At 42.2% G+C, this 14,363-nt stretch overlaps 2 protein-coding genes across 2 annotated transcripts; one reads left to right on the plus strand and one right to left on the minus strand.

Moving 5' to 3' along the window:
- The first annotated feature begins 2,639 nt into the window (after window positions 1-2,639).
- Window positions 2,640-11,690, plus strand: pck2 (phosphoenolpyruvate carboxykinase 2 (mitochondrial)). Its single transcript, XM_010780006.1, has 11 exons — window positions 2,640-3,066; window positions 7,011-7,223; window positions 7,683-7,867; window positions 7,958-8,028; window positions 8,203-8,338; window positions 8,425-8,612; window positions 8,837-8,999; window positions 9,087-9,302; window positions 9,577-9,714; window positions 9,930-10,025; window positions 10,375-11,690. The coding sequence occupies exons 1-11, from the start codon at window positions 3,035-3,037 to the stop codon at window positions 10,842-10,844; spliced, it is 1,908 nt and encodes a 635-aa protein (XP_010778308.1). The 5' UTR covers window positions 2,640-3,034; the 3' UTR covers window positions 10,845-11,690.
- LOC104953086 (B-cell receptor CD22-like) lies at window positions 11,626-13,871 on the minus strand. Its single transcript, XM_010780005.1, has 5 exons — window positions 13,474-13,871; window positions 13,139-13,402; window positions 12,962-13,046; window positions 12,808-12,847; window positions 11,626-12,281 (listed from the first exon to the last, which is right to left on the minus strand). The coding sequence occupies exons 1-5, from the start codon at window positions 13,850-13,852 to the stop codon at window positions 12,063-12,065; spliced, it is 987 nt and encodes a 328-aa protein (XP_010778307.1). The 5' UTR covers window positions 13,853-13,871; the 3' UTR covers window positions 11,626-12,062.
- Window positions 13,872-14,363: the final 492 nt, after the last annotated feature.

Here is a 14,363-nt window from a genome sequence, read left to right on the forward strand (position 1 = left end):
GGTGTGTGTGTGTGTGTGTGTGTGTGTGTGTGTGTGTGTGTGTGTGGCTGCTGACTCGGCAGGCCCTATCAGGGGACATGAGAAATGAAGGCTGAAGTTTAACCAGTCATGTTGTATCGCTCGTTATCTCATTTCTACTGTAAATTCTTCTGTCCAGTCCCCACCCCCTTTCTTCTTCCCTACTCACAGTTTGTGTCTGTGTGACCCCCTCCCCCAGCTCCCAGAGAGAGAGAAACATTAACAGGAAACTCACCATTTAAAACTAGACGCCCTGCTCTGTTAGTATAAAAAAGGCTTATCCATGTCGTAAAAGTGATAATTTCAATATTCTCCTAGAGGGTTGACCAGAAACCCTCAGAGGGACACTTCACAGCCTCTAATGGTAAGGCAGAACAGCATGAAATTTGAGTTCAGTAGTTAAAATGATGATGTAACATGATATCAAATTTCACAAAGATTAAGTTTAGTTTTTGAGGAGGGAAGAAGGGGAGAAGTTAGGAAGAAGAAGTGGTTTTTTTCAGGTTTGTTGGGGAAATATTTTCCAAGGCCCATAACTTTGACCCAGTTTATCAGTTTAAACTGTCCTGACTGAGCACAGGCACTTGTAACCTTGGCTGCTGTGCTCTCAGTGTTTTGTCTCCCTGTTCCTGCCTGTTGGCGTCAGCTGATAGTGGTGTTATGATTCTATCTTGTTATGCAGCATGTTGATTATTCTCTCTGAACTAGCTAAATACATGGGTCTGGGGTAGAGTTCTTCAGATTTGACGTGGCAACTCTACCGTGAGGTCAGAACCTCTGGCTCTTGGACTTGTGATGTGAATTTTCCGGCCGAAGCTCAAAATAAACCATCAGTGTTTGACATCAAAGCTCCTGCTCTTCCCTTGTCTCCTTCATGAGTCGGTGACTCCCACTGCATTGCTACACAGAAGTTTTCCCCACAAGGTTGATTTTTTTTAAATAAGTTTTTTGCAAAAGTAACCCCTGTTGGGGAAATATTTTCCAAGGCCCATAACTTTGACCAAGTTTATCAGTTTAAACTGTCCTGACTGAGAACACGCACCTGTAACCTTGGCTGCTGTGCTCTCAGTGTTTTGTCTGCCTGTTCCTGCCTGTTGGTGTCAGCTGATAGAGGTACTGTGGTTCTATATGTTGTTGTGCACAATGTTAATTATTCTCTCAGAACTAGCTAAATACATGGGTCTGGGGTTGAGTTCTTCAGAATTGTTTTGGCATCTCAACTGTGTGGTCAGATCGTGGACCGTGACATGTCTTGTGAATTTTCCGTCCGAATCTCCAAATAAACCATCAGTGTTTGCCATCAAAGTTCCAGCTCTCCTCGTGTCTCTCTGACTCCTGTTTCCAATTGCTTCAGAAGTTTTCTCCACAACCCCTGGAGCTAAAACAATGACTGCCTCTAGCTTCTCAAATGTGAGGTTGTGCTGCATTTCTTGATATTCCACGAAAAACTGTTTGAAGAATCTAATTGTTTTTTTTAGACAGTCCAGCAAACAGGCAACTATGGGATATTTTTTCAGGGACACTTTTCGCTAATCGGTTAATCATTAAGCAGTTAATAAAAAAATAAATTAGATAATAGAAATATACCTACGATAAACATATACACTGCAACTTCAGACTCAGCTTTTTGGTACTTGCATAATTTATATCAGACTAAAAAGTCTATGTGTTAACTGTACTGTTGTGAGAAAAATGAAATATAATACAATAAAGTCATTTTGCTTGCATTCTGGAACTTGAAATTTACATTTTGTCTCCCATTGGATTGTTTACGTTTTTTATTTTTGTACTCTGCATTAAAGGTGAAATCCACCTATGTTACAAATTCAGTTTGGTACATTTCCCAGGATTTTAGTTTTGTAGTTGTGCAAATCTTTTGTGGCTCTGAAGGGAGATTTATAAAGAAATTGAAGAAAAATAATCCAGATGTTATCATCAGGGTTTTGGATTTGGCTCACAAAGCTAAACAGAAAGACACAAACCTATAAAAGATCTAAATTGATTCCGGGAAATAAATGTCTTAATATCTTGTCGTTCCCTGCTTCAATGTCCCTTTTTTCTCATCTGTGTCTTATTAATTCACCAACTTTATGACAATGCAGGAAAATATAGTTAACAATAGATGACAACTTCCAACTCACTTTTTTCCTATTGAACATGGAAAAGAAAAACTTAGAGAAAAGTAAAGTGGGCTATTTCAGTAACAATAAGAGAAAACAATAAGTAATGGGATTAAGTGGCATAAAATACAATGTGCAGGATATACAAAAACATATCATCATTTGAGGAGTGACGTGTAAAGACAAAAGGACATTTGGTCGTGAATGAATATTGCAAGAAACCTTTACTAAGTTTGATGGGCTACTCACTTGTTGCCTATTGTAGCTGAATATAGCTTACCACCATTGTAACTTTTGCAATTAAATGTATACAAGCATTGGTTTCATTTTGTAACCTGAAACCTATTATTCTTCACGTAAAGCTTTTATAAAGGAGGGTTTCACATGGACACTCGGTGAGATCTATTTCCGCACCCCTGCTCGTATTTCCGCTGTTTCTGTGTTTTGCCCCGGCGGTGCAGGAACTACAGAAACTTGCGTCAGCCGGGAGGGGGAGGGGCAAGCAGCTCAGACCTCTGAAGAGGACAAAAACATGGACACAATCATGCGAAGAAGTAAACTACATTATATTTAAATTAGGAAGAAAGAAGCCCTCCTCTTTTAAAGATCAGTCCGCGGCACTTTCTAAAGCAGCGTGAGGCCTTTAGGGACCCTCGGAGAACGAAGTAGTTTGTACAGTGACCGTGCATCAGCAGCAGGACGGGATACAGTGCTCACATCAAGGTGCATCCGTGTGAATGTCCACGTTGAACAAAGTGCAAGGTCCCCTCTCAGCTCAGATATGAGCAGCGACCAGCTCTAGACACCAAGCTCCCCACTTTTACTCCGCATCTCACTTCAATGTGCCTTTTTACACATTTATTTTGTATAAGCTAAGTTATATTTTTGCACCGAAAATGTCCTGCCTGTTGCTGGGAGTCATACGAAGGTGAGTGTTGGGCACTTGTTTGTTTTTAAAAGTCGTGTTTTAGCTTCGAGAACAACACATTTGAGTAATTGCGTCAGAATATTCAACATGGCTAAATGGTTTTGTCATTCATTCAAGAATATGCAACTCAAAGTTAAAGTAAATTGCCTGCTATCGAATACACCCTGTCTTTTTATTTCAAACACTACAACAGATATTATGATTGTTTCCTGTCAAACATATTAAATATAGAGCTCTTCTGGATAGAGTTGTTTCTGACCATTTTTCAACAAAAAAATGCACACATTTTAACAAAAAAGAAGTAATGACTCATATTTCATAGATTTTTAGAAACAAGTGACTCTAAAGTGCCCCAGTTTTAACAAAAACTTAGTAATGACAGACATTTCATATATTTAAAAGATGCTTTTCTAATGAACCAATGCATATGGCACTATATTCCAGCATTGTTACATCTTAATTTCCATACTAACTGCTGCTGAAACTTGTCCAACTTGATCTTAGAGACAACCATAGATAAGAAGGACTTTTCCATATATCTTAAACCACTCTTCGCTTATGTGCTTTTAAAAGGGGGCTGTCTTATTCTGCATTCCTTCTCTTCACCACTTTCCCCTTCCAGGCTTTGTGATGACACCCCATCACACTGGGACTCTGACAATGTGAGCACTGCATGGCATTGTTTGCTTGCTTTTCTTTGGTCATTAAGAATGGATGTGAGTGACACCATTGCACGACATGTGATTCAGTGACAGGGAGGCCCATGTTGCTGTGCTCATCTGTTTGTATTTCTGCCTGAGAGATAGTAAACTGCTGGAGAGCAATCACTCCTCTATTTGCCTGAATGTCCTGGAGCATGTTCCGTGTATTTTTCCCCGAGTACTCGGTGTACCGTGTGTGTGAGGATAATGAATGCAGCATGTGTGCATGTTCTAAGTGATACTCATGGCTTGTCTCATGAGTAGACTCTGCCCTAAAGAGGCTATTGACCATGGATCAGTGTGAGGGGGGGTCAGTGTAGGCGTGTCTGGTTGTGGTGTGTGAGGATTGGCTTGCTGACTGGAGGTGTGTCAGGAAGAGAAGTTGCTCAGCTAGAAGCAGACAGGGGAATGGATGCCAAATCAGGATTATCTGCCCTTTGACATTCCTCTTCCGCCTCGGGACAAATTCCTTTGTACCAAAATGTGCAGCCTTTTTAAAAATAAAATGTTTCCTCTTCAATCCTACCGAGATTTAAAAGGGTTTCCTAACAGATGATGTCTAGATAAAGTAATACATTTCTTGAAGCATGCTCAACAGGTACGGGGAAGTGGTTCCAGGAGTTAGGAGGCACGCAGAGACAAAAGCATGAGAAGATGAATTTCTGTAGGGGGAAATAGGGGTCATCAGAGTCTGGAAAAGCATCTATTTATGATGCAAAGGAGGAGTAACACAGCTGCTAATCCTGTCCCACTGCTTTTATCTCCGGTCTCAAGTCAACCGATGACGATTCAGAAAACAAATGGAAAATCAACAGTCAAGATTTTTGTTTGTTCTTTCAAATCCAGTCCAACTTGTTCAGATCCTAGTCCCATTTGGAGTTAATGTTCAGCAACTCCTGAAGGGTTACAGTAACAAGTGGCATAACAGGGTTAATTATTGGTAGCATAGCTAATGTATACTGTGTGTGCGAGGAAACAACTCACCAATGCTCATGTTAGACCTAATGGGGATCCTAACAAAGAATAAGAGCTGTTCAAGCAGAAGGTTTTCTTTTATATCAGACCAACAAAGTGTCTTTTATATTTTATAAGGTCAATCTCGGTTGTTTTTTTTTCTGATACAGTAACACTATTGTTCTTTTAGCTCCCCATCAGCCTCATTTTTTCAGTTTATTTGAATCAAAAGTAAAAAAAACAGACACTTTAGCAAAGTTTATTTTACGAAGAAGAGTGTTTAAGTGGGGCTATGCATGGATACATCAATCCCTTGAGATTTATTTTTAGCCCCAACATATGTTTTGACATTTGGGTTTGGAGAAAAATGTGCCAAACGCTTTTTGGCGGATTGCCAATCAAGCTGTACATTTTTCTGAACGTGTTGTACTTTGATCTTTATCACAAAGTAAAGCACTTTTAAAGAGGAATATCAATAGTAAATAAAAATGGAAAAAGCTTTAACACCGCAAATTACTGTAGGGAGATTTTTCAGTCTTGAGAAATATCTATAAGTATTCCCTTCAAACGAAATAAACCCCAACAGCCTCCTTCATTGAGGTTGCTTTGAGTGCATGACAATGACAGGGAGCAGCTCAGTTTACCATATTCATACTTTCAGATTTTCTCTCATCCAGACTAAGGTGTGTAAACAGGAAGAGGGTGCAATCCAGAGACACTTTAATCAGGAAATAGTCCTGGAACCTTAGAATGTATAGAGAAGTAAATAGGGGTGGAAGTTCAAGGTCAAATTTCATGAGGAAGAACTATGCCCCCATTGTATGCATGCAACAATATGTGTTTTGTAAGGTCGCCTGCATTACATACTAACAGTACCAATAAAAAACATTTGATCTGAAAAGCAGACATTGTTATTTGTAGTTCTAAAGAACCAAGATGGCGATGGCCCGAATGCTTCCAATAGGTATATAGAGGATGTCTTAATACATGGACTACTTGTTTAGCTACAGCCAACCAGACTCTGTCAATATTACAAAACGGGTAATACGCTTTGCTGTCTCTCACTGTATCTCCAGCCTGCATTCTCAGCACAAACTGGCTCAATGGTTGGTTCATGATTGATTGCTCCCACATCAATGGTTAAACATCTGGCGTGGTACAGGACGGGGAGTTTGAACCCTGAGGCGTTAGTCTGCTCTGAGCTCTTTGCCCTGTCAGGCTGCATGTTATCGTTTATCCACTTTGAGCCTCTCTGCGTTCCTGCCGCCTGTGTCCTTTGTTCACAACAACCTGATTTACTTGTGTGTCTATCTACATGCACAAGAAGACGTGTGTGTGCCTGTAATGTATTTAATGGCACACCCAGTGCAGGCAATTGAGGGCATCGTGTGTGGAATTGATTGGACAGACAAAGATGAGTGTGATTTGTATTTCCAGTCAAATAAGTAATTCACACGGGTCATTGTGTGTTGAAAACCCCCCTTAATGTATTTGTTCTGGGCTTCTCATCTCTGCATACAGGATAACAAATGTCATATTTTTGGACATTTCAAAGAGGCCATCTGGGGTCATCCACATTGTCCAAAGACAGACAATGGAATAGACGATGTGTGTATGCTTTGTTTTCTACAGACACACACAGGGTTGTGGTTTACCAGCTTGCATAGCTACTGTGCTCTCAATGGTTGCTGTTTGTGAGTATCATGCTGCTATAAAAACAATAGGTCGGCCCCCGCGTGCCCCTCTTTGTGTGGTGAAGTGTGTTTGAGGCTCTCAGGTTGCACTCAAAACTGCATGAAAGCCACCTTGATATCACCGCTGTCATGTGAATAGCACGCGACTCCAATTTAGGGCCTTATTTTTAACTTGTGTTAGTTCTCATGCAACTCAATCGGTATCTGTCAGAATAAAAATGAACAAAGTGAGAGACTGAATGCGTGTTAAGAAGGTCTCTCATTGAGATGAATAAGGACACATCCCTGCATTATATACGCTGGTCATCCCGGTGGGGTCATCCAGTTTCTTCCTACTTTGCTAATGTCAGCTCCTAAGGAGAAACATTTGACAAAAAGCTGTGTTCTCCTGTTTGGATGTTCTTTTTTTTAACTCATGTTAAATTGTTTAATTATGGAAACTCATCAATTTAATGTAAAGAAGAGAACAGCGAGGTCTTTTGAGGTCACAGTAGTATTAAAGAGATGGATTTCAAAACAGAACGATGAGGAGTTTCTGTAAACGCAATCGTTGTTGCAATTTCCATTTGAATGACTAATGTTTATTTTTTTCCAGACATGGTGGTGTTGGGGCAAGTGTCGGGGTCCGGTCCCTGGCCTCCTTCCCCTCACTGCCGCCGGCGGTGGCTGACTTTGTGAAGGGGGCGGTAGATGAGTGTAAGCCTGCCCGCGTGCATGTGGTGACGGGGACCCCGGAGGAGACGGCCAACATCCTGGCAGGTCTGGAGAAGGAGGGGATGGTCAAGAGGCTCAAGAAATATGACAACTGGTGAGGACACTAAAATACATCTATATGCTGATGGTTTTTTAAGAGGGGTTTGTAAATGTATCAATTATAGCCTGATTTTTAATCACATTTTGTATCCTCATAAATATTTGTATGGTTGCTAACAGTGTTTTTATGTTAAATGTTTGTTTTTGATTTTCATGTATTGTGTCTTGATATTTGTCTATGTTGATGTTACACATGGAGCTGCTGATACCAAATTTCAAAAGTTAAATTTCAGACTTGATCTGACCATTAAAGTATTACCGCTATCGTTTGATTTTTGGAGAAACAAAAAGAGAAATCCAAAATCCCCAAAAAGTAATTGTTATTATTTTGATCCAGGCTAATCCAATGTACAACATAGGGCAGTGTTAGATTATCGCTTATCCTATTTAGCTTAAGTGTCCCCTTGACAATAAGTTCCTCTGCAACATCCTCTGATTCCTGCTCTTTTTCCAGTTGGTTGGCGCGTACAGACCCAAAGGACGTGGCTCGTGTTGAGAGCAAGACTGTGATTGTGACCAAGAACCAGAGAGACACCATCCCCATCCCCGCTGGGGGGGTGAAGAGTCAGCTGGGCAGCTGGATGAGCAATTCAGACTGGCAAACAGCCAGACAGGAGCGCTTCCCGGGCTGCATGACCGGTACGTTGTGGGTCAGCGGAACAGCATGAGAAGTCGCTTGTAGAGGAAATATGTTCTGCATTAATGTGTTATCCATTCTTCTCTCTGCAGGTCGCACCATGTATGTGATTCCCTTCAGTATGGGTCCTGTCGGCTCGCCTCTATCTAAATATGGTGTCCAGGTACTGACTTCTTCCTGTCAATACTTAATCTTCAGGAAAAGAGCATGCAATAAAGCGATAAGCCTTCCTATCACACAATATGTGTTCTAGTTATCGCTGAAGCCCTTAATGGTCATTACTCACTGAACTTTCAGGTTGTAGATCAGCATGATAAACACTGTCTTCCACTTGAAGGTGACTGACTCACCGTACGTCGTGGCCAGTATGGGGATCATGACGCGCATGGGCACCCCCGTCCTGAACAAACTGTCTGAAGGAGAGGAGTTTGTCCGCTGTCAGCACTCACTGGGACGACCTCTACCACTCAAAGGTACACATTCAAAGAACCTGCAACAAGTTGTTACAAGAGCTTTGTATTTCCAACTTACAAATCTCCCCTCTCTGCCTCCTCTCCAGCTCCCCTGATAAACTCGTGGCCCTGTAACCCGGAGCAGGTGCTGATTTCTCACCTGCCAGACACCCGGCAGATCATGTCCTTTGGCAGCGGCTACGGAGGAAACTCTCTCCTGGGGAAGAAGTGCTTCGCCCTCCGCATCGCATCCCGCATCGCCAAGGACGAAGGCTGGCTGGCCGAGCACATGCTGGTGAGTGTGGGACCTTGCTGCCTAAAGCTGCCCTTGCATGATCAATTATTTCATCTGTGCACACCGCGAGGTATGGTGCAAATCCTTGTGGTGAGAACAGCTAGTTCAGTTTAATGTTTCGACTACTGCTGAACATAGTTGGTTAAAAGGTGCTGAGTCATGGCGCTCTCTCACTTTGACTTATGATGGGGTAAAAATGATATTCACCTCTCTCCCCTCCTCAGATCCTGGGTATCACCAACCCTCAGGGAGTGAAGCGGTACGTGGCAGCAGCCTTCCCCAGTGCTTGTGGTAAAACCAACCTGGCCATGATGAAACCGTCTCTGCCCGGCTGGAAGGTGGAGTGTGTGGGCGACGACATTGCGTGGATGAAGTTTGACAGCCAAGGTGAGAAGGAGGAGGATGTCCCCCACACATAGAATCGCTTTGTTTCCTTATGCGTGGTGTCAATAATCCTGACGTCTGTCTCTGCAGGGAGACTGAGAGCCATCAACCCTGAGAACGGATTCTTCGGCGTGGCTCCCGGCACCTCAGATAAGACCAACCCCTACGCCATGGCCACCATCGCCAGAAACACCGTGTTCACCAACGTTGGCGAGACCAGCGATGGAGGAGTGTGGTGGGAGGGCCTCGACCCCCCTGCCCCTGGTGTCTCACTCACAGACTGGCACGGCAAATCCTGGAAGCACGGTAAGATAGTTTACACATAGAGCTATCATTTGATAATGTATTTTGCTATCTCTTTCATTACATAAACTATGCTCTCCTAAAAAGTCCAAACTAACTAAAGAGTAACTAAGAGCTATAGTATTTATAGTGCCATCTGGTGGTGTGTCAAAGCATCACATTTTTAGAAATGGAGAGATTTATGATCAGACATTGTATAAACTATAATCAGGTGATCGGTTAAAAACGCAATTTTACTTTTAAGGTAGAATAAACGTTGTTCTCCTCTGTATTAAAGGAAGCTCAACGCAGTGTGCCCACCCCAACTCCCGCTTCTGTGCCCCGGCGGCTCAGTGTCCCATCATTGACCCCCTGTGGGAGAGCGAGGAGGGCGTTCCCATCGACGCCATCATCTTCGGAGGCAGGAGGCCTGAAGGTTTGTGCTGCTCTCAATTCACATCGAAGGAAATAGTTGCAAAACTTTGTTGATGAGCATTTGTATACATGTTGTACATTTTAGAAATGAGCTTAAGTTCTTCTACAGGCCTCTTACATCTCAGCCATGTTGTCTCATCCTTCGACAGCACAATCAAATCAACTAAATTACGTAAACATGCATGCATTAACTGTGATACGTATTGATGTTGTCAGGAGTCCCTCTGGTTTACGAGTCTTTCAACTGGCAACACGGAGTCTTTGTTGGAGCCTCCATGAGGTCTGAGGCCACGGCAGCTGCTGAGCATCACGGTACAAACTCACATTTATTTTTCAATACCTTTTTTGATAATCTATTTTCTTTTATTTATATTTTTCTTCCTACGTGGAATCAATTGAATTTGGGTTTAAACTTTTATCTTTTTGGTTTTTAAAGGTAAGGGTGGGAGTTGATGAGTTTCTTTTAAATAAATAAAATAGAAAGTGACTGATTTGATTATATATTGTCTTATTATAGTGACTAGTTTTTAGATTGTCATCAATTTGGCTGTATCAGCCATAAAGGGTTGTCCAATTGATAGGGTGTTTTAGGTTATGGATTCTGGTATAATAAGGAAGTCACTTTAGATATGACTAATATTGCTTATTCTTTATCCTCCAGGCAAGGTGATTATGCACGACCCCTTCGCCATGCGTCCGTTCTTCGGTTACAACTTTGGCGACTACCTCTCTCACTGGCTGAGCATGGAGCGCCGTAAGGCCCCCACCCACCTGCCCAAGATCTTCCACGTCAACTGGTTCAGAAAGGACCCCGCCACCGGCTCCTTCCTCTGGCCAGGCTTCGGCGAAAACGCCCGCGCACTGGAGTGGATCTTCAGGCGCTGCAGCCGGGAGCGGGAGGACGAGGCGGCCAAGAAGAGCATCATCGGCTGGCTGCCAGAAGATGGCGCCATCGACACTAAAGGTCTGAGCGGCAGTGTGGATATGGGCGCTCTGTTCGATGTGCCCAAGTCTTTCTGGCAGCAGGAGACGAAGGAGCTGAGAGCTTACTTCAGTCAGCAGGTCGGAGCCGATCTGCCCGCTCAGGTGGAGGCGGAGCTGAAGGCGCTGGAGGACAGAGTGCACAATTAAAACCCTACTGACAGGAAGTTCATCCTGAAACAGGGAGGAATTCACTGATGGCAGGATTCAGATCATTATGGTGCAATTAGAGTCACAGGCTTTGTTTACATACACAGAAAAAAAGAAAGTTTTTACAATGTGAGATACGTACTGATAAGCTAGTATGAGCGCAACGCCTCAAAAAGACCATCACCCAGGCCAGTATTACACTTTCTCTGTGCATGAAAACACAACCAGTGACTCTTGGCTTTCTCTTTTATCAAGAGAAATATGTTGGGAATTAAATGTCCGAGATAAAAAGCTAATAATTCAATAACTTTGGACACGACTTCACACTATAACTGTAACTCTGAGGTTTGACTCCACATGAAGGCTAGATTTTGTGTCAAGCTTGGTATGTTGAGAAGCTAATGCCACTACCTCCATATATTCATCTGCTATGGTACTAAACATGGCCATTAATGTGGCCTTAAAGTGCCTTTAAGACATGTTTCCAAAACAATGTCTAGGCTGCTAATGTTATAAGCTGGAGACCAAATATGTTTTTGGCATTGTTCTAAAAAAAAGTTATTAAAAAAAAAAGGATTTTAAGTGAATTTGGGCACCAGATATTTTAATACAACATTAACCAAGCCTCAACAAATGGTCTTTTATTTTGAAACATTACAGCAGGATTTACTATGCATAATTCATCTTGACACTTTTGTAATGTCTGTGATTAAAATGTATGATTTCAGGGGATGTTTACATGTGAAATGTTGGACCAATAAATGCAACTGAGATTATTAGGTTATTTTTAGAAGTTGTATGCCACGGTTTTTATTACAGTGAAACAAATAAATACCTTCAAATGCAGAAACTGTCTCTTGTACCTTATTGTAGATAACTGAATCAAATCAAAACATGTAATATATCACAAAATGAAATTGAATACAATATTTTATGTACAGTCAAGTTACCTATAATTACTGTTCATGTCATTTAGCATAGTTCCCAAGAAGACTTGTGTTATTACCTTGATCTGACATGCAGATAAACACAAATGGCCATATAAGGTCAATTTTTACATATAAATTACAATGATTTACAAAAGTATCTGAGCTGCAGAGGGGGGAGGTTTTAAACTCCCCTTTTTTTTAACCGGTTGGTAATAAATATCCTTCCTGTTGAGGTGTCTTGTTCAATATAAAGACAACACCTTATATGTAAACAATGTAAGTAAGTGTGTTAATGCGTCTCAGATTTCTTCTTCACTTGAGCGTAGAGGTCCTCTGGTCTGTTTGCTGTCTCTGACACTTTGACCTGAGCGTACAGCGTGTCCTCCGTCTGTCCACCGCCCTGCTCTGAGACAGGGGGACTTTCATTCCTCTGCTTGGAGAAGTCGATCTCTCCGTAGTGGATTTCTTCTTCTTCTGTTTTACTCGCCAGCTCTTCACCTGTTTGACTCTGAAGATAGGAAGGGTTGTGCAGCTTTACAAAGAAAGTTACGACAAAAACAAGATAAAGTGCAACAGAAACACATTGAAACATGAATTTCTTTAAAAGCTTAAATAATAAGACAAATAAAAAAGCGTAAAAGTATGACAGGTATACAATACAAGAATTAAAGTTACAGTGCAGTGTGAAATATACAGCTATGATGCAAGAAAAGGGTAGAAAAAGGTTTAAATCCAATATTCAAATAATAAAATATTGTTATTCAATTTACAATACACACATAATACTGTTTTGGCAAGAGTTAGGCATTTTTTTAACTTATTTGCCTTGGAGTTTTTTTTGTACTTTACAGTAACAGACGATCTCTTAACCTCAAAAAAACTAATTTAAAGCATTACTATTGTTCTTCGTCCAATTGTGTCACAGTAATATTGTTATACACTTGTTTTTCAGTTTTTTGTGACATCCTGACAGCCCTAGTTGCACACCCCTCTCATATTAAGTAACCTTACAGGGAAGTTCAGTTTGTACTCACCTGGGTCTGTTCTGCAGTCGGATGTGTTGACATTAAACGCCTGCAACATGTAACAATAATGATACTGTGCTTTAGGTTCAACAAACAGACTGCCATGAAGATAACATGTGAGTGCATTTAACTGAACACCTTCTTTAAATGTTGTGATACTTACCAACCACAGAGAACCAGGCAGATGAGTACCACGATCCCAACGGTTCCTCCAATAACCGCCCCCCACTGTTCAAAGTTGACTTCACCTCAAGACAAAACAAAACCATAAGAGACTAAATAAAAAGTGCTGAACATTAACAATAACAATGTAACCTTGCTGGGTTACTTCAATAGTTACCTATAATAGTCAGCTGGATTGTTGGCGACTTTCCATTACCAAGCTCATTTGTGGCCACACAGTAATAACGTCCTCCCTCTGTGGCATTAAAGCTGTAAATCTCTCCCTGTGAGACGTTCATGTCTCCATCTTGGCTCTCCTTGAACCAGGTGAAGCTGCTGACGGGAGGCTGGGCTCTGCTGGAGCAGCTCAGCTCCACCCAGCTGCCCGCTGACACCGAACCTGAGGACGGACTGACGGAGGCGGAGGTGTCCTTAGGAGCATCTGAGGAAAATGTGAGATTAACTTCATTCAAATCATGCCATCATGTGCTGACAATCACAGGTTGTTCTTACATGAAACATGGAGAGTCTGTGTCTCCTCTGCTGTCTTCACATCTTTCCCTTCATTCACAGGATAGCTGGCAGAGCAGGTGATGTTGAATCCATCATGTTGGTCTGTCAGAGTGAGGGTCTTCTGGATCTTAGTCGTGAAGGTCCGATCTGGGTTTTCCTCCATTGTGTTGGGAGGGTCTTGTTGGAGAGTCCAGGTGAGTTTAGGAGGGGAGTGTGGACAGGGAGCTGGAGCTGAGCAGGTTACAGTGACAGACTCCGCCTCCTTCAGATCTCCTGGGATCTCAATGGTGGGGCTCCAAGGAGAATCTGTGGTTTTACACATTTTAAATGTGAGGATACAGGCCAATACAGTTTTCAACAGTAATAAAAAAATGTACATCTTATTGTAAAACGTGAAAAAGGTCAGTCAGCTGCATCCTTTATGTAGATGTTGTCATTCAGAGGAGTGGACTCGAGTCAAATGACTTGGACTCGAGTCAGACTCGAGTCATCAATTTGATGACTTGAGACTCGACTTGACAAAATCACAAAACACTTGCGACTCGAGTTGGACTTGAACACCAATGACTTGGGACTTGACTTGGACTTGAGCCTTCTGACTTGAGGTAACTTGATAATTTAATTCAGGGGTCTCCAACACGCCGATCAGACTCCCGTCGGGGAGAACAGAATCTCCAGCCGCTTTTACTCTTGCTGAGAATCCTTGCAGGCAGGGGCGGGACTTTATTGAACTGGACCACCATGCGGCCAATCATATGCGAGGACACACTAGGATCATACCATTATGTGAAAGAAGGGTGGGGGCACAGCAGGTGTAGTGGTACAGACCAGCTGCACAGAGAGACGGGAGCCGGATTTAAATGCATGCGCGTCGGACAAAAGTCAAGAAA

This window comes from Notothenia coriiceps, unplaced genomic scaffold, assembly GCF_000735185.1.
Source record: "Notothenia coriiceps isolate Sejong01 unplaced genomic scaffold, NC01 NC01_scaffold00021069, whole genome shotgun sequence".
NCBI lineage: Eukaryota > Metazoa > Chordata > Actinopteri > Perciformes > Nototheniidae > Notothenia > Notothenia coriiceps.